Raw genomic sequence first — 19,111 nt, 5'->3', positions numbered from 1 at the left:
GGATGACTGTAACTTTGTGGTTGAATGAAAAATGAAGCAATGCATTCACTAGCAAATTATTTCTGTTTAGGTAACAACAACCACCATTATATATATAAATTATTGTTTTCATTTCAGACTTGTTCATCTTAAGATTTTCCAATTGGTCTATGATGCAGGAGGCAAAATTATTTCCAGTTACTTCCCCGTGTCGTTCATGCCAGAAGTAACAACTTACATATCTATCGTTAAAATTATAGGTTGTGAAATTATGACAACTAGGTTTTGTCTTTAAATAATTTGCATTGGCAAACACCTTTGGTGTCAGAAGAACATCCTGCAGATTCATTGTTAACCCTTCAGCGGTGTATCTTCACAAGCTAACAAGCTAGTGTTTTGTCAGATTCTTTTTCCTCTCAATTCTGATTCTTCCTTTCAGTATGAAGCAGGTATTCATCCTCCGAAATGTTAACTCTTTTGCACAGCAAATATTGCATTCGTCTTTCTTAGGTTTGCAGTGACCAATATTCTGTGATTTTAACTCTTTATTAAGGTTACTTTATTAACAGACTACAGTTGCTTTATTGTCGTAGAAAATATTATTATACCATATAAAGGTAATTTATATTAAAGGGGTAGTTTTATAATCAAAATAATATTCAATTCAATCGTCGGTTCAGTTTAGGAGAAAATAACTCTAGAAGCCTGTTCTCTTTGGCTTCCAATTTGTTCATTTATGAAATTCAACTTACATATTGGCGCGACTTTGAACTTTCCTTTACCACAGATGTCCAGATGGCTACTTAATGGATTGTCCTGTTTTCTGGGTGCAGTTTCTGGGACCCAGAATTGTAAAAACACGAGGTTCGTCTCACGCCACAGGACATTCGTATCCAAGTTATATGCTCCTGGCGGCCAACCCGTCTTATATAGTGCAGAAAAGTAGTAGTTGAGTGTGAGAATCCGATGAAAGTGGTTAGCAGATTGTTAAAACAATTTACACCAAATATTACAAAACAGGTGTAAATTATTGTAAATGTATTTCCAGTGAAAACCAACCTCAAGTTCCGCAAAAGCAAGACAACATTTACAATAGGTTTGTGAATTTACTTGAACGTTTGTGTTATTGATTGGAAATAACATTTTCAATATAAATACTTTGTAATTTTTGGGGCGCAAGCAAGACTGAACATTTTCAATATAAATACTTAGCACCATTTCTAATTTTTGGGGCGCAAGCAAGACTGTGATTTGTAATCCATCACTGTGTAAAGACGGTTTATAAATATAAAGACGAGCAATTAACCGCGCTGTTAACACTATTGGAATTTTTGTTCGGTCTGTTGATTACTGATTCAGTGGTATATTAAATGTGGACTACTAAACATGTCTTATCTATTCGTCTGCCTGCCACACATATTAGAATCACAATAATTGTGCTTCGAATTAAGGTAAACTGTTCAGACTTAGTGTAGGTGTTCATTAGACGACTGTCTTGACTCTTGACTGACTGAGATCGACGATGAACGTGGTTAGCAGATTGTTAAAACAATTTACATCGAATATTACAAAACAGGTGTAAATTTTTGTAAATTTATTTTAAATGAAAACCAACTTCAAGTTCCGCATAAGCAAGACAACATTTACAATAGGTGGCTGTTTGGGAATTTACTTTCTCTGCCAACAAAGAGATTGAACCTAGGACCTCGGTATAACGAGCCAGCCACTTGCTCACCGAACCGCCATGACTCCCATAAATTGAGGAGTATAAAGTTTGCTGCGCGAAACAAAGTACTGTGTTAAAAGTACTTGCACCACCATGGAAAGCGTTCGAATGATTGTAATTTCTTTTTAAATAAAAGATAAAAGCGGGTGGATGGAGCATACGAACTAAGTCCCCGCCTTGTTCTCTATAGCAGTTGATGTACAATCTGAACCAGATGTAGTTTCCTACTAATTCCAGTATAGTAGAATATTCTGAAAATAGTAAAGTGTACTGTCTGACACGTCGTTAGTTGTTTTATTATTCTCATCAAATCAAATAGCTTATCTTTGCTTAGACCTAGCAAAAACGTGTATCATCGAGTCAAGGCAATTGTCTAATGAACATCTACACTAAGTCTGAACAGTATACCTTAATTTAGAAGCACAATATGTGACCCTAATGGGTGTGGCAGGCAGACGAATAGATAAGACAGGTTTATGTAGTCTACATTTAATATACCACTGAATATGGCACGAATCGAACACATTATTATCCTTCAATAAAATCCCCTAATTCTTATTTAATAGAAATAATTAATGCGAAACAACCAATGTGTAGCAGGCTGGATAATTGTTGTGAAATTTATTTCATTCAAAGCTAAGATATAATAACAACATGATCTGGGACTTTTTGCAATTAACAGTGAGACGAAGTCAGGGTTTTGTGGCCGGTGTATTTCAAGTGTCTGATATACAATCAATAATCAAAAGACCGAACAAAAATTCCAATAGTGTTAATAACACGGTTTTATCTTCATCAATTTTATCATTCAGTCTTACCTACCAGTTCCTCAAAATCTTGAGTATCAAGTTTGGATTGAAAGGAGTTTAACTGCTCGTCTTCACATTTATAAACAGTCTTCACACAGTGCTGGATTACAAATCGCAGTCTTGCTTGCCCCCAAATAATTAGAAATGGTGCTAAGTATTTATATTGAAAATGTTATTTTCATTCAATAACACAAACGTTCAAGTAAATGCACAAAGAGCCACGTATTGTAAATGTTGCCTTAATTATGCGGAACTTGAGGTTGGTTTTGACTGGAAATACATTTACAATAATTTACACCTGTTTTGTAATATTCGGTGTAAATTGTCGTAACAATCTGCTAACCACTTTCATCGGATTCTCACACTCATACCATCCTAATTTGTTAGTGAACAACTACTACTTTTCTGCACTATAGAATAAGGTTTGGCCCCCATCTGGACATCGGTGGTAAAGGAAAGTTCAAAGTCGCGCCAATATATAAGTTGAACCGGCGATTGAATTGAATATTATTTTGATTATAAAACTACCCCTTTAATGTAAATTATCTTTATATAGTACTAGAAGAATGCCCGGCTTCGCTCGGGGGTCATAACCCCGAAACCGGAAGTGGTGACTAACGCCACCTGGCCTATGTTACTCCCCGGTCCGAGCTACCCCTATACCCAAGATTTCAGACTCGGGGCAGACCTAGTGTAGCCGCCAACCCCGAACAGACAGACAGACAGACAGACAAACGACAGTCACAAATATTAGTATAGAAAATAATATTTTCTACAACAATAAAGCAACTGTGATCTGTTAATAAAGTAACAAGGCATTTAAACGTCAACCGTCTATCACACAGATCATTCAAATGTAAAATGGATTGTATAGACTACAACACTTCCGAGGCGAAACTCCAAAAGTCGACAGCACGACAAGCCAAAATGATAGGTCGCTAATATCGCGTTGTGTAAATTTCCTAATTCCTACTTATCAAGTTGCATTTTGGCTATTTATGCATGTTGGCTCCTTACTGACATGAATAAATACTAAAATCTGACAAAGTCGAAAGTCGACATCACGCTACACAAGTCAAAATGCAAGTCGAAAAGTATAAGTCACGACAAAACGAGGGGTGCTATTATCGCTGTGTCTATCTCTCGAGTTTGGATTGTGTAGCGTGCTGGCGCCTCACATTTCGTGGTAACTTCAATTTTTCGACTTTGGCGTTCTGAAGGGGAAAAAAGTAGAAATAACGAATGGTATTTATAAGCTTCCATACATATAGTATTACAACACGCTCCATTGAAATTTCAAGTCATAATTCTAAAATACCATTTCACTGATATGCGGTCAATATAAATACCCTGATATACGTTCTAACGCAATAAATAACACTCTTTCAGTGTTAATATAACTGTTTTCTAGAAGAAAAAAAAAAAAATTTCATGCCCGCTTTTAATTTGGCGACCAATTAACACTTCTTCAAATTTATAAATTTTGAAAATTAAGGAAATAAATTGTCTTGTAAACAACTTTGTCGGTACGAAAAAGGTCCCCGTCTTCATTAGCCCAGGTTAGGAGCAGAACAGTTGGACGTTAAACCCCATTTCATTTCACGAAAAAGGTCAAAGGCGAAATCAAAACATAAAAATTCGACCCTGATCCCCGCTATACAGAAATGGATTTATTTCGGAAATAAGAGAGGTATTCTTCAACTACGGTCTACTGTGTTCATTTTCACGTCCGTCAACGTGGATTTTTCACTTTTTTATATATTCAATTCAAAATTGTGACCATAAGTTGACAGAAATAAAAATACTGTTCCGATAGATTTTTAGGCATGCCTGTAAGTAAAATATCGCAAAAGCCTTGGGTATTTTTCACGTTTCAAGATGGTGGCACTTACGGCTCGATCAACAAACTCCATATTATTTGTACGCATCAGTAGTGTCTTATCTAGTACACAAAATTCAAAATGGTGACGGTCAGTTGACCGAAATCAAACTTCCGCTCTGAACATTTTTTAGGCATTCCGTCAAGGATTCAGAAAATGTAACTCCCATGTCTGTAAATAAATTATCGCAAAATCCTTTCGGTTTTTTTTTTACCGTTTCGAGATGGTGTCATTTCCGGTTCGATCGACAAACTCCATATTGTGTGTATGTATCAGTAATTTAATATCTAGTACGAAAATAAATTTTGAAGGCAATCTGACCTACATTTTTCGAATTTTTGAAAACATTGATCCTTAATTTATTCAAGGGGAGATACGTTAGAAAATGTCTAATGTTATCAATTTAAGTTTCATGAACAGTTTTGAAAACCTGATCCTAAATTTACTCAATGGGAGATAAGTTAGAAATTTCTAATGTTATCAATTTAAGTTGGATCAGTCAGGTCTACATACATGCCAAGTTTCGCGAAAATCGTACTAATATTAAAGAAGTTTTCATGTTGGATTTTACTTTCGGGATGTGATGTCAATGACGCATTTTTCGAAAATCGGAAATAGCAGATTGAAAGTAAATGTTTCATTTTGCTTGCTGGTTTGTTTCTCTATTCCTACGAAGCCGATTACATACAGGCACTCGTAAAATCAAATAAACGATTAGTCAGACATTTTAATTTCACTTATCGATATATCGATGATGTTCTATCACTGAATAATCCAAAATTTAGTGATTATGTGGAATTCATATATCCTGATGAGCTCGAAATTAAAAACACTACTGACAGTGACAATTACGCTTCCTACTTGGATCTGCGTCTCGATTTTGACAATTGCCATAAACTTAGTGTTAAATTGTACGATAAACGTGATGACTTTGACTTTCCGATTGTTAACTTTCCATTTATTAGTAGTAACATTCCAATATCACCAGCTTATGGAGTGTTTGTGTCTCAACTAATTCGTTACGCGAGAGCTTGTTCATTTTATTCTGATTTTTTAAGTAGATCGAGGCATTTGTCATCTAAGCTTCAACTACAGGGATACTTGCGAACTAAACTTAAGTTTTATGGGCGTCATATTGACTTGATTGGTAAATATAACATGTCTCTCTCGGCTATTATTCTAGATATATTTAATTGACGCGTATACAATCTCCCTGATTATGTCTGTCTACTACATCGTTAACACTGATCATCACGTGCATTTTGCATACCGATAGTCTATTGGCCAATCACGCTATTTTACCGAGATTTCGCCTAATAGTTTGGATGCAGCTATGGCGAGTGTGGCACCAGGCAGGGTAAGCTTACTCTTCCGGACACCTGTTACCACTGTTTGTTGTGTATTTTGTACACGGTGAACAGTCCATATGCTGATTACATTATTTTGCCTTATTACACTATTTTGCCTATACCGTTTTTTTAGGACTTCGAATTTTGTCTAATGGTTTGGATTGTTCGTACTTTGTTTTATTCTATTATCCCAATATCTCATTCCATTAATTACAAGATTCTTTCTTTAACCTATTCTTCTTCGCCTAATAGTTTGGATGCAGCTATGGCGGGTGTGGCGCCAGGCAGGGTAAGCTTACTCTTCCGGTCACCTGTTACCATTGTTTGTCGTGTATTTTGTACACGGTGAACAGTCCATATGCTGATTACACTATTTTGCCTATACCGTTTTTTTAGGACTTCGAATTTTGTCTAATGGTTTGGATTGTTCGTACTTGGTTTGATTTTATTTCAAGGTACTTATTGGAAAATAAAATAGTTCAAATAGTCACAAAGTTACAGCTATGTACATGTAGGTCAATTTTTTCTTCGGTAAATTTCGGTGATTTCGGAATCGTAAAACGTTTAAAAAATATATTGATTCCAAAGACATCACCCGTTTTTGAAAGGGCACTGTCTAGAAATGTATTAATTTCGGAAATAGGAAGCGAATTCACGAAACGGCGGTCTATGTAAACAACTTTGTCGGCACGAAAAACGTCAAAGGAGTTATCAATTTAAGTTGGATCAGTCGGGTCTACATACATGCCAAGTTTCATGAAAATCGTACTAATATTAAAGAAGTTTTCATGTTGGATTTTACTTTCGGGATGTGATGTCAATGACGTATTTTACGAAAATCGGAAATAGCAGATTGAAAGTACTTAAAGAATAAAAATAGGTCAAATAGTCACAAAGTTACAGCTATGTACATGTAGGTCAAATTTTTCATAAGTAGATTTCGGTGATTTCGGAATCGTAAAACGTTTTAAAAATATATTGATTCCAAAGTCACCACCCGTTTATGAAAGGGGGCTGTCTAGAAATGTATTAATTTCGGAAATAGGAAACGAATTCACGAAACGGCGGTCTATGTAAACAACTCTGTCGGCACGAAATACGTCAAAGGCGAAGTTCGAAATTTTAAAATATTCAAATACCAAAAATTCTACCATGAGCCGGGCTATCCTGAAATGTACTTACTTAGGTAATAGGAGACACATACTTCAAACCACAGTCTATTGTGCTTATGTTCAAGCGGTTAGCGTGAATTTGTCACTATTTTTCATATTCAAGTCTAAAAGGCGTCAAAATTCGGCAGTTCTGTAGTGATTCAGAAAATGTAATTCCCGTGTCCGTAAGTAAAATTCGATGTTGTTTTTCATATTTTAAGATGTCTGCACTTCCGGTTCCGTTCACAAACCTCATATTTTGTGTACGCATCAGTAGTTTCTTAGCTAGTACAGAAAAAATATTTCAAGGGGAGCTAAATTTAAAAATTTCTAATGACATCGTTGAAGTCACGTCAGTCAGATGTACTTACTTTCCAAATTTCAGAAGAATCGGGCTAATTTTTAAAATTGTAGTTGTTAATGATTTTTTTTTCAGTGCACTCAAAGAAAGAATTAGTAAAATAGGTCAAATAGTCACAAAGTTACAGATAGGTCAATATTTTTCGTCAGTAAAATTCGGGGATTTCGGATTCGAAAAACGTTTGGAAAATATATTCATTCCAAAGCCACCATCCATTCTTGGGGCGGGCGGGGGAGGAGGGTAGGTCAACTTTTCAGAAAGATCCTATGGTTAGATTCTGAGATATAAGCTTGGCAGGAAAAACACAAAATAAGAATAATCTTAAAAACAATAAGCTTAATAATCTTTATTTACGAAAACCATCAGGTTACAAGAATTCATTAAATTTCATTTTACATTTTCATTATATTCATACATTCATTTCACATCAAACTATAAACGAATAAGATTGATATTTCGTTTCAGTTTTTTTATACTTTCGATGGCCTACACTACATGAAGATCTAACAAGTTGTACTCGAAGATCATGGCAGGGGTGATGCGGGCGGCTTTTGACCCAATGACGCCAGACATTGACGTTTCTAGTGGTTTACCCACAGATCCGTGCATTGTACGCCAAGAAGTTGCAGTAACAAGACCGTTTCATTGGCTTATCCCTCACTTCAATCAAAACGCCGGTGATATAACACCTCTTTCAGATCCTAGTGTAGTAAAGACAAGTAAAACGAAATTTTGAACTATAAAAAACGATTGACTATTTGTTAAGAATATTTACATTTATGGGACCGAGAAAAATGACAATATATTTTCAATGAATTGACATAATTTTAATAGTTCGTTACCATTAACATGCAATAACTCGTTCATTTTACGTGTATATCCTTACATATTGAGATCTGTAGTTCGCAAAAAATGGACACTAACAAATAATGAAATTCGTCTCCTATATTTAGTCTACATATCGTGTATGATAAAGTTTCAATAGGCAAACTATGACTTCTACATCGCAATTTTGAAATTCTGGGGGCATATTTAACATGTAGTCTTCTAATTCAAATTGTTTCTTAAATATTCTATAATTGATACATTTACTACTTTCTGATATTTTTGTATTCCAGTTCTGCACAAACTCATCTTTTCTAATACCGTTTTCTTTAACCATTTGCGATTAACATTTTGACCCTGTTAGTGCCATACATCTAGGATCGATTTGACGTTATTAATCCAACCAAAATTATTATACACAGTACTAATAAACAACATAGTGCTATATGTAAACTCGTTAGGGTTTCCAGTGATAATTTTCCATATATATCGCCATATACCATTACATTTGGAGTAGAGTTGTTTTACGCCTATGAATATTTTACAAAATTTCAATTGTAATCTCTGTAATAAAGTTATATCTCCATTACCCTACACCTTCCTTCCATACAATTCTATTGGGGTTACTAATGAATCAAATAGTTGGAGTTGTGTATCAATATCTAAGTGTAATTTATTTGCTTTCTTCAACAGTGAAAACATGGCGCTACTAGCTGTTGTATGTAGTGACTTGATGGCTTTGCCGAACTTTCCGTTATAATTGAATTTACTTCCAAGGTAACCATAATCATCAACAACATGTAATATCGAATGAACATATTTAATGATGGACATTTTCCTTATTTTACATCTTGAAAACACATAACCTTTATCTTAAAGAGGGATTAACTTCAAGATTCCACTTGGAACAATAATCAAGTCAGTAGGACGTTGGAAACCATTACAATCTATTTCAGTGCGACTTCTCGACAAGGAAAACAATCAGATAATGTTGATTAATAGTAGATTAGTTTATAATAATGATAATTTTAGATCGGGTCAAACGCAGTTTAATATTACGACTTGATAATTGCTTTCTGGATATTGTATCTTAAACATTGATAACTAAGACAATCAAATAGTGTCACAATATAAAGATATATATTTTTGAAGAATCACGCATTACTAGACCTACTCATTTTGTAGACTATTCTAAGCATGGAGATAATATAGAAACAGCGGGTGTAATTCAAGAAGATCATATTGTACCTGGCCATTACTTGATTATTATAATCCGTGGACCTAAACTCAGACCAGGGAATATTTTACTTTTTTACATTTGATTAGCAGTTTCCAGAAAATTTGTGTAAAGAATGCTAATCAATTGTATAATTGAGTAGCAAAATTTACCAATTTACAGATAGGTCAATATTTTTCGTCAGTAAAATTCGGGGATTTCGGATTCGAAAAACGTTTGGAAAATATATTCATTCCAAAGCCACCATCCATTCTTGGGGCGGGCGGGGGAGGAGGGTAGGTCAACAGTGAAAACATGGCGCTACTAGCTGTTGTATGTAGTGACTTGATGGCTTTGCCGAACTTTCCGTTATAATTGAATTTACTTCCAAGGTAATCATAATCATCAACAACATGTAATATCGAATGAACATATTTAATGATGGACATTTTCCTTATTTTACATCTTGAAAACACATAACCTTTATCTTAAGAGGGATTAACTTCAAGATTCCACTTGGAACAATAATCAAGTCAGTAGGACGTTGGAAACCATTACAATCTATTTCAGTGCGACTTCTCGACAAGGAAAACAATCAGATAATGTTGATTAATAGTAGATTAGTTTATAATAATGATAATTTTAGATCGGGTCAAACGCAGTTTAATATTACGACTTGATAATTGCTTTCTGGATATTGTATCTTAAACATTGATAACTAAGACAATCAAATAGTGTCACAATATAAAGATATATATTTTTGAAGAATCGCGCATTACTAGACCTACTCATTTTGTAGACTATTCTAAGCATGGAGATAATATAGAAACAGCGGGTGTAATTCAAGAAGATCATATTGTACCTGGCCATTACTTGATTATTATAATCCGTGGACCTAAACTCAGACCAGGGAATATTTTACTTTTTTACATTTGATTAGCAGTTTCCAGAAAAATTGTGTAAGAATGCTAATCAATTGTATAATTGAGTAGCAAAATTTACCAATTGATTAGCAGTTTTTTAGTATGTAATAGAATTCTTATTTCACATAATTATGTGACAATAATAACAATACCATATTATTTGTATTACCAAACTGTTGTTTATATTTATATATAAAATAAAAATAAAAAGTATGTGAATGTTTTAAGAGTTTTTATTTTCAGAACAAAACCGTCAAAAATAAGAACAAACTGTTCTTTTGGCACATAAACATTGCAAAAACTGTTCTTTTGGCACATACACATTGCAAACACTGTTCGTAAAGTTCGTTTGGCACATAAACATTGCAAATATACACATATACAAAATAAAATTAGTTGCAGCTACTTGCTACGATGTAAAAGGATTAACTTGTTCACATTTGTCTAAACATATAAATTATATGTTAACAGGTAAGTTTGTATGTGGCTGTCATTCTTAAAAAATCTTATCACTTATTTTGTCAGTTAAATATCAATAGATGTTGACTTTGAACCATAAGGTTTAACATTTGGGCGTCTATTTGATGAAAAAAACACATCAACACAGTTTGAGCTATTAAATAAATCAGGGGTTGGCCCTTCTAGTTGTATTCTCAGTAAAGATTCAAGGATATTTTCCCCAAGTCTATTTCTCCAGTCACATTTTATTCTGGCCATTGCTGAAAATGCTCTTTCCAGTTTTGCATTAGACACTGGATACGCTTTTAAAATTAATATGATGTGTTTGATATTGTTAAATTTGTCATTATATGTAGTTAAAACTGCCTGAAAAAATTCTTTGGAGCTAAGTGAAGAATGGCAGCTTAACCAGAATTTTTTTAATACTAACCATTCAAAATGAATGCTTTCAATCTCTACATTGTTTTTTTCAAGAATTGTTCTGAAATGAGATATGAATGTTTGAATTTCGATATTACCAAATTTGTCTAATTCACTCTTTATAGTGGGCCACATGGAAGTGTTTATTAGAGACAATACTTTAAAAACTTCGTTAGACTCCAAATCAGCAAATCTATTCTTAGGGGTGTCACAATAAGACATTTTTTTTACAAATCATTTCAGGCCAGCAATTTCCAGAGGCGAAATTGCTAGCTGAACACGATTTTTAAATTTTTTTTTATCTATGACGTCATTTTCGGTTGGGGTTTGTCTGATTTCCAAAATGGCCTCCAAAAGTTGACGTAAAATGAATTTCCAGATAGGATGGGTGATTTTCATGCAAAATATGGCTTGTAATATATCATATATAAGGTTTTTGTTGTAATTGAACTGAAAAATAATCTCTAAAACTAGTTTCCCCAAATCCAAGATGGCGGAAATTCAAAATGGCGGCTAAAATTTACCTAAAATGGCCGATTTGTCAGATTAAAGTCATTTCACAGTTTGATTTGGTTTGTAATATGTAATCTAAAGGGGTTTCACTGTCACTGAACTTAAAATCAATCTAAAATAGAGTTTCCAAAATCCAAGATGGCGGAAATTAAAAAATGGCGGCCAGATTTTCTCTAAATTGATCAATTTTTAAGATAATCGTCAATTTTCAAAATCCAAGATGGCGGAAATTCAAAATGTCGACCAAAATTTATCTAAAATGGACGATTTGTCAGATAAAGGTCATTTCACTCTTTGATATGGTTTGTAATACGTAATTTAAAGGGTTTTCAATGTCATTGAACTTAAAATCAATCTAAAATAGAGTTTCCAAAATCCAAGATGGCGGAAATTAAAAAATGGCGGCCAGATTTTCTCTAAATTGATCAATTTTTAAGATAATCGTCAATTTTCTGTTTGATATGGCTTGCAATATGTCCTCTATTAAGTTTTCAGAGTCACTGAATTTGATAATTGTAGATGATTGTTTCAGAAAAAAAAGGGACAATCATCAATCTTTCTATTGGATTGGTTTATAATAGCAAATTGTAATAATTTTTTTAAGGCAACTAAATTTGACTTGACCCAGGAATCTACCTGTCAATAAATTAACCATGTGCAAAACTTACCTTAATCTAAAGAAAAAAAGAGTTTTCAAAATCCAAGATGGCGGAAATTCAAAATGTCGACCAAAATTTATCTAAAATGGCCGATTTGTCAGATAAAAGTCATTTCACTCTTTGATATGGTTTGTAATACGTAATTTAAAGGGTTTTCAATGTCATTGAACTTAAAATCAATCTAAAATAGAGTTTCCAAAATCCAAGATGGCGGAAATTAAAAAATGGCGGCCAGATTTTCTCTAAATTGATCAATTTTTAAGATAATCGTCAATTTTCTGTTTGATATGGCTTGTAATATGTCCTCTATTAAGTTTTCAGAGTCACTGAATTTGATAGGGGGGGTGGATGGCTGAATGGTTAGCGTGCGCGCTGTATCATAAAGTCTGTCATTGAGTCGACTGACGTGATTTTGAATCCTCGGTTGTATGTGGCAAGGAGTAGGGTCGCCTGTCCAACCTCGTGGGTTTTCTCCGGGTCCTCCGGTTTCCTCCCACTGGTAAAGACCCCTACGCACAAGCGAATTATGTAAATAAAATTAAACCATATGTTAGTCCCGAAATGACCTAGTTTGTGTCGAGTGGACGTTAAACCCCATTTCTCTCTCTTTCTCTCTGAATTTGATAATTGAAGATGATTGTTTCAGAAAAAAAGGGACAATCATCAATCTTTCTCTTGGATTGGTTTATAATAGCAAATTGTAATAGTTTTTTAAGGGCAACTTAATTTGACCTGACCCAGGAATCTACCTGTCAATAAATAAACCATGTGCAGAACTTACCAGTCAGCTAATTAGAATTTCAAAGAATTTAACCTTAAGACACACTAAATGTAGCTTAATTGTTTTTATGCATAAAAACATATGATGCTAATGATAATGTTAAGAATTGAAACATTCTTTGGAGAAAATATCTGGTTAATCCGACTCTCCACCCCCACCCCCACCCCATAACAATACAACGGGGCCAACTGACGCATTTTTAATTTCATCTCCTTTGTCTTTGCACCATTTTACCAGAGTGAAAATCATTTGTGGTATATCCAGTCATTAAGAATTTAAGTTCTCCTATTCGTTCAGAAATGGTAATGTGGTCCGTTTTTGCATCGAAGACTCCGTGTCCAGTAACTTTTGTGGTATAGTCTAGATGTTGTATCCACGGGTCATTTTCGTCAGTGACGTATTTCACAACAAGTTCTACATATAAGAACAATACATAAGAAAAGAGGAAATCGTGGGGGATGACTTTTGGGATACCTAGTCGTAAATGCATTTCCAATTATTTTCGTGATGATTATTTTTAAACTTAGAACTTGGTGTGCATTACATTACAGACGAAAATGATCTGTGGATACCATATTTAGACTATACCACACAAGTTGCCGGACACAGAGACTTCGATGATTCATTTTACACTTTTCACTTTATGAAATACATGACTGACAAATATGAATTCATCTGTCTAGATGATACCACAAACGGTTTCCGGACATAAGTCTTCTGAACAAAAGTTAATAAATATTGATATTCGTCAAGCAGTGTGTATGAGGAAAATTGGCCCAGACAGTGGTACTATGGTGTACTCTTATTTCGAATTCCAACTGTCTAGGGTTGTTGTATGCGCACGTCAACGTGTACATATAAACCTGGTTTCTCGAGAAGCCCCCGGTGCTGCATCCTGACAAGGAGAAACCACACTGGAAAATCCTAAGGTACTTTTTCAGCAAACATAGGTATCGAACCCCAGATCTCGTTCTTAGCGAGTCTTACTCACTGAACCACTGTTTCGAACCATTTCTGTATAAACAATAGATAAATTCTTAACAACTGGATATATATACCTCACTGTTTTGCTGGAATAATATTAAATCTTGTTTTTGTGAGATCCAGTATAACAGTTCCAGTTACCATCAAAATAACTACTACTCTTTGCTATTACAAGCCAATTACAAGAGGAAAATTCACGATTGTCCTGTTGTATTTTTAAGCAATCATCTACCATCTTCAAAATTCATTTTTGATGTAATATTCATTTTCAAAATTCATTTTTGAGGTAATATTCATTTTCAAAATTCATTTTTGAGGTTATTTTCAAGTTCGTGGACTTTGAAAACCTAATAAAGGACATTATTACAAGCCATACAAAACCGAAAAAATGACGATTATCTGAAAAATCGTTCATTTTAGGGAAATTCTGGTCGCCATTTTGGATTTTCAACCATCTTGGATTTTGGAAACTCTTCTTTTGAGGTTGTATTTAAGTTCAGTGACACAGAAAACCCTTTAAATCGCATATCACTCGCCATATCAAACTTAAAAATGACGATTATCCGAAAAACCGACCATTTTAGGGAAATTCTGGCCGCCATTTTGAATTTCCGCCATCTTGGATTTTTGAACCCCGTTATATTTAGATTAATTTTAAGTTTAGTGACACTGAAAATCCTTTAAATTACATATTATAAATCATATCAAAGAGTGAAATGACTTTTATCTGACAAATCAGCCATTTGAGGTAAATTTTGGCCACCATTTTGAATTTCCGCCATCTTGGATTTGGGGAAACTAGTTTTAGAGATTATTTTTTCAGTTTAATTACTAAAATACCTTATATATGATATATTACAAGCCATACCTTGCGTGATAATCACCCATACTATCTGGAAATTAATTTTTCGTCAAATTCTGGCGGCCATTTTGGAAATCAGACAAACCCCAACCGAAAATGACGTCACAGAAGTGAAATAATCTCATAATCGTCACAAATTTTGCCTCAGAAACAACCCGACCCCAAATTTTGTTCCGATTGTGACACCCCTACTATTCTTTACACAAGATTCTATCTTTGTTTTAATAGTTTGAATGTGGGTTAAAAAGGAATGCACTGATGTTGCTCCTTTGTTTAGTTCAACACCTTTAAACAACAAATTATCACTATTCACATCCTGAACTAAATACCCAAGTTCACTTGTGTCATCGATATTGTCTTCTTGTAAAACTGAATAAAATGTTTCGAGACACGATAAAGCATATAAAAGATCAATACTGTCACCCTGAAGGGTTAGAGATAGTTTTGCCAATGGGGTCAGTATTTTAGCAAAATACAGTAAATATAGAACAAAATTTAGGCTTTTCAATTTAGTTAAATAACCTTTGTATTTTTGTTTATCTTCTTTTTTAATATTGTTTGATGTATCTTCGATCATATTTTCCATATGATTTATAATAACGGGATATGACTGTATTAATGACTGACAAGCACTGCGCTTATGTTGTAGCCAACGAGTTCCCATGGCCTTTTCGGGTTTTGTGACAGTTTCATTCATTATTTCTCCAAGTTCCTTTAATTCTCTGATTTTCTTGGGGCTGTGTTGATACATTGAGTGTAAAGTGTTTAACATACTAATAATGTCTAAAAAATGAGTGTCATTGAAGCTATCTTTGGCAGCCAATTCCAGCCTATGGTTGAGGCAATGTATGACTATCAACCAATCAAAATCTTCCTTTAATAATGCAGCAACACCACGTCTCGTTCTATAAATAGCAGACGACAACATGTACTGCTCTCGTTCCACTGGACCGTTGCAGAGGCACGTAAAAAGTCTTGATGATATAGACAATAAAATTGCGAGATTTGAGATTTGTTTTGATGTGTTTTACGATACTGAATGGTTTTTTAAAATTAAAATTAATTTTCAAAACTTTGATTCGCGCTGAAGTAGGGTTTTATGCTAATGATGCTAATCAAATATGAATTTGATTCGCAAAATCGTACGTTTGAGTCGCAAATTGCGATACGAACCCGGTTAAAATATTCCCTGACTCAGACAAAACCAAAAACACCTATCCAAATATATTAAAAACTTAGTCCAACGGTACAGACCTTCGCGATCTCTATGTTAACGTCACCAGAACTCTCTGTAAATCCCTAGAGTGCCTACTGGATTTGAGCAAAGAGCCTTCTTATGTCCTTCTTTAGCAGCCGGAGGACCCGAAGAAAACCCACAAGGTTGGACAGGCGGCCCTAGCCCTTTGTACGTACAACCGGGCAATCGAATCCGCGGCAGTTGACTCAATGACAGACTTTATGAAGCAGCGCGCATGTGCTATTCATTCGGCCGCCCCTCCCCATATTTAAACAATATGTAAATTCATTTATCTACATTTAATGCCGATGTGACCTATGTACTTGGATACAGGTTATTGTAAAACCATCGCCACATTATTTGAGTCTGCGCGCTTTGCAAATGTATTAAATTATTATTATTACCGTTTTGTTTGGTTTCATATTTCAGAACCTTTATAAATTACCCACATTCAGAAATCTGAATCGATGTTCACTTACATCATAATATTATACATTCTTCTCTAGAAGATATCTTGCCACAAAGAAATATTCGAATGCATATGTATTTAAGTCGACATTAAGTGATCTAGGTGTATGAAATAACGCATTCCGGTTTTCAAATGTGCCGGATTATTGTTTTGGAGTCTTAGATGTATTTTAAAATCAATTTTTTTAAAATGACCCAACCACTGAAAACATCATTTTAAAAAATATCAATCCCTAGATTATCTGACTATAGCATGGGCCAAAGTCTGTCAATAAACAGCCATCAGAAGCTGGAAACAAGCCAGAGATAATGATGAATATCGAAGTGGTCCTTTAAAGATACATTCCCGCGTATTTGGTATAAAAACATATTTAAACTAATTAATTTATCATAAATTTGCTTCAAATCCTTCTCAAAAAATTGTCATTGTCAAGGAATACCTTGCTATCGAAAATCGATCAAAAGAGGTCATGTTTGTGTCACGTGACTTACAGGTGCGAAGTCGGTGGAGAATTCATTGCATACACAAGACGATGTTGTCTTTAATCGCTGACTATTTATTACAAATATCAAATTCTAATTATCCACTGCCCGCGTCTTTTTCCGTGATTTTTATCTCAGGTGTTGTACGCCTAACTCTTCATAAAGTCTATCAACATGTACATCAAGCGCTCAATCTCCGCGTGCAACCTTTGACGTCACGCGTGCAGATATTCCTAATCGTCGGGCTGTCGATTAGGGGGACCCTGATATTTTTGTCCTGTATACGCTCCATGAGTGTTTTTCAGGGAATCCAGTATTTTTCTAGTAAGATTGAATATCTCTACTTTCCATATATACCAAAATTGCCATACTTTTATTGGAAATAACCACCCAATAAATACTTTTCTGGAAACCTATCTTTGAGTACGATTGCTTACTATTAATCTGATCACCACCACATTGCTGTGGTCGTTTGGGTAATACATCGATCTGTAGATCATAATATTTGTTATATAGTGGGATAATGTCCACTCCGCGCTAAGGCTGTGTTATGTACGCACTAATTAACGTGTAATGTCTCCTTAATTAAATAAGTATTCAGCATTATCGGGGACCTAGATAGGGCAGAAGAAAGCCACAAACTTCCGACTCTTGGCTCGATGACAGCATTGCGTGTTCGTCAATGAAGAGGTAAAACTACGCCTTGAAAGTTTAGATATCAGCCAAATTAAAGTGTAACACATAGCCTTAGTAAAAATTGAAAATATCGTATTCAAATAGTAGGTGTAGAGGAACCGATAAAAGAAACCTGCAGACAAGACAAACTGCGCAGACATTGCAAGAAATAAACAATCAATAGCCACACAAAGAAAATAAAGAGAATTAATTTTGTAACAAATATCGTATTCCAAAATAAAGCGAATTAATTTTTAACAATATGGAATTCAAGTAACCTTAGACAATAAAGCTAATTATTCTTCTAACAATATCTTTTTTTAATATATTGAAACCCAAAGCACTGTCCTTCTACAGTAATGTATTATTTTACGCGCTTTCGTTAGATCTATAGATGTGTGTAAACTTTTGTACACAATTTTATTGGATTGTCCCGGTGCATATCAGGGTAAATTGAAAAAAAAAATAAATAAACTGACCGACGAAGACGCAGAATTAAGATACAGATATATTAAGTGTATTACTTACCTGTACTCGAGATTGTGAATGTCTTTTAGCATGGATATCACATCTGTTCTCATTACGGCTGATATTTTTTGTTAAGTTATTCGAGAAGAGAATTCGACCAATTAAACAATATAAAACAGCTGATATGAAGAACGGAATAATGTAAAATATGACTAAATCTGTCATAAAATAAGTTAGATATGAGGGTCGAGCTAGACGAAACTGACATTTTTCAATGACATTACCATCAATCTGCGTAATCTGTTTTAAATCTGTCAATCCCAGCCAAGGTGAACAATACAAAATTGTTAAAATCCAAATGCCGACGATTATCTTTTTGGCACGATTTACCGTGCACATCGTCTGCGCCCTTATCGGTTTACAGATGGCAAAGTATCTCTCCACTGTGAAAGCCGTGATTGAGGCTGACGAGGCGTCAACTCCGACATTTTGTAGGAATATTAAAAGGGAGCACAACACTCGTCCAAATCGCCACTCATCAATCTGAAAGAAAGGTTCCGGAATAGACGGTAACGTTGCTGATAAAAGAACAATTACGTCGGCTACTGCTAGACTCAACAGGTAGCAGTTGGTCGGAGTATGCATACTTCTAGTGCGAGCAATTACGACTACGACTAAAATATTCCCAATAAATCCGACAACAAATATTATAGCGCTGATGGACGCGGCTATAAGTCGGAATAAAGGAGAATAATGATTCGGGTGCGTCATAGTAATGTTTTCAAACTGTAAAGTTTCATTTTCAGAGAGAGGAGGTATGGCTCCGTGGTGGGCAAACAACTCCGTCAACGTCTCGTTTATCAATATACTTTGATTCATGGTA

The 19,111-nt window shown here is 34.6% G+C and overlaps 1 protein-coding gene across 1 annotated transcript in view; it reads right to left on the bottom strand.

Moving 5' to 3' along the window:
• The window catches only part of LOC126814781 (thyrotropin-releasing hormone receptor), an 85,218-nt gene extending 66,330 nt beyond the window's left edge, over positions 1-18,888 (bottom strand). The window contains exons 1-3 of the mRNA XM_056099683.1: positions 18,345-18,888; positions 8,259-8,275; positions 463-484 (exon numbers count right to left, since the gene is read on the bottom strand). Of these exons, the coding sequence (XP_055955658.1) occupies positions 463-484; positions 8,259-8,275; positions 18,345-18,873 (568 nt within the window). The 5' untranslated portion in view covers positions 18,874-18,888. The remainder of the gene's footprint in view (positions 1-462; positions 485-8,258; positions 8,276-18,344) is intronic.
• Positions 18,889-19,111: the final 223 nt, after the last annotated feature.

Source organism: Patella vulgata, chromosome 3, assembly GCF_932274485.2.
Source record: "Patella vulgata chromosome 3, xgPatVulg1.2, whole genome shotgun sequence".
Lineage (NCBI taxonomy): Eukaryota > Metazoa > Mollusca > Gastropoda > Patellidae > Patella > Patella vulgata.
Note: the sequence above shows the minus strand (reverse complement) of the source record. Positions and strands in the feature narration are given on the sequence as shown.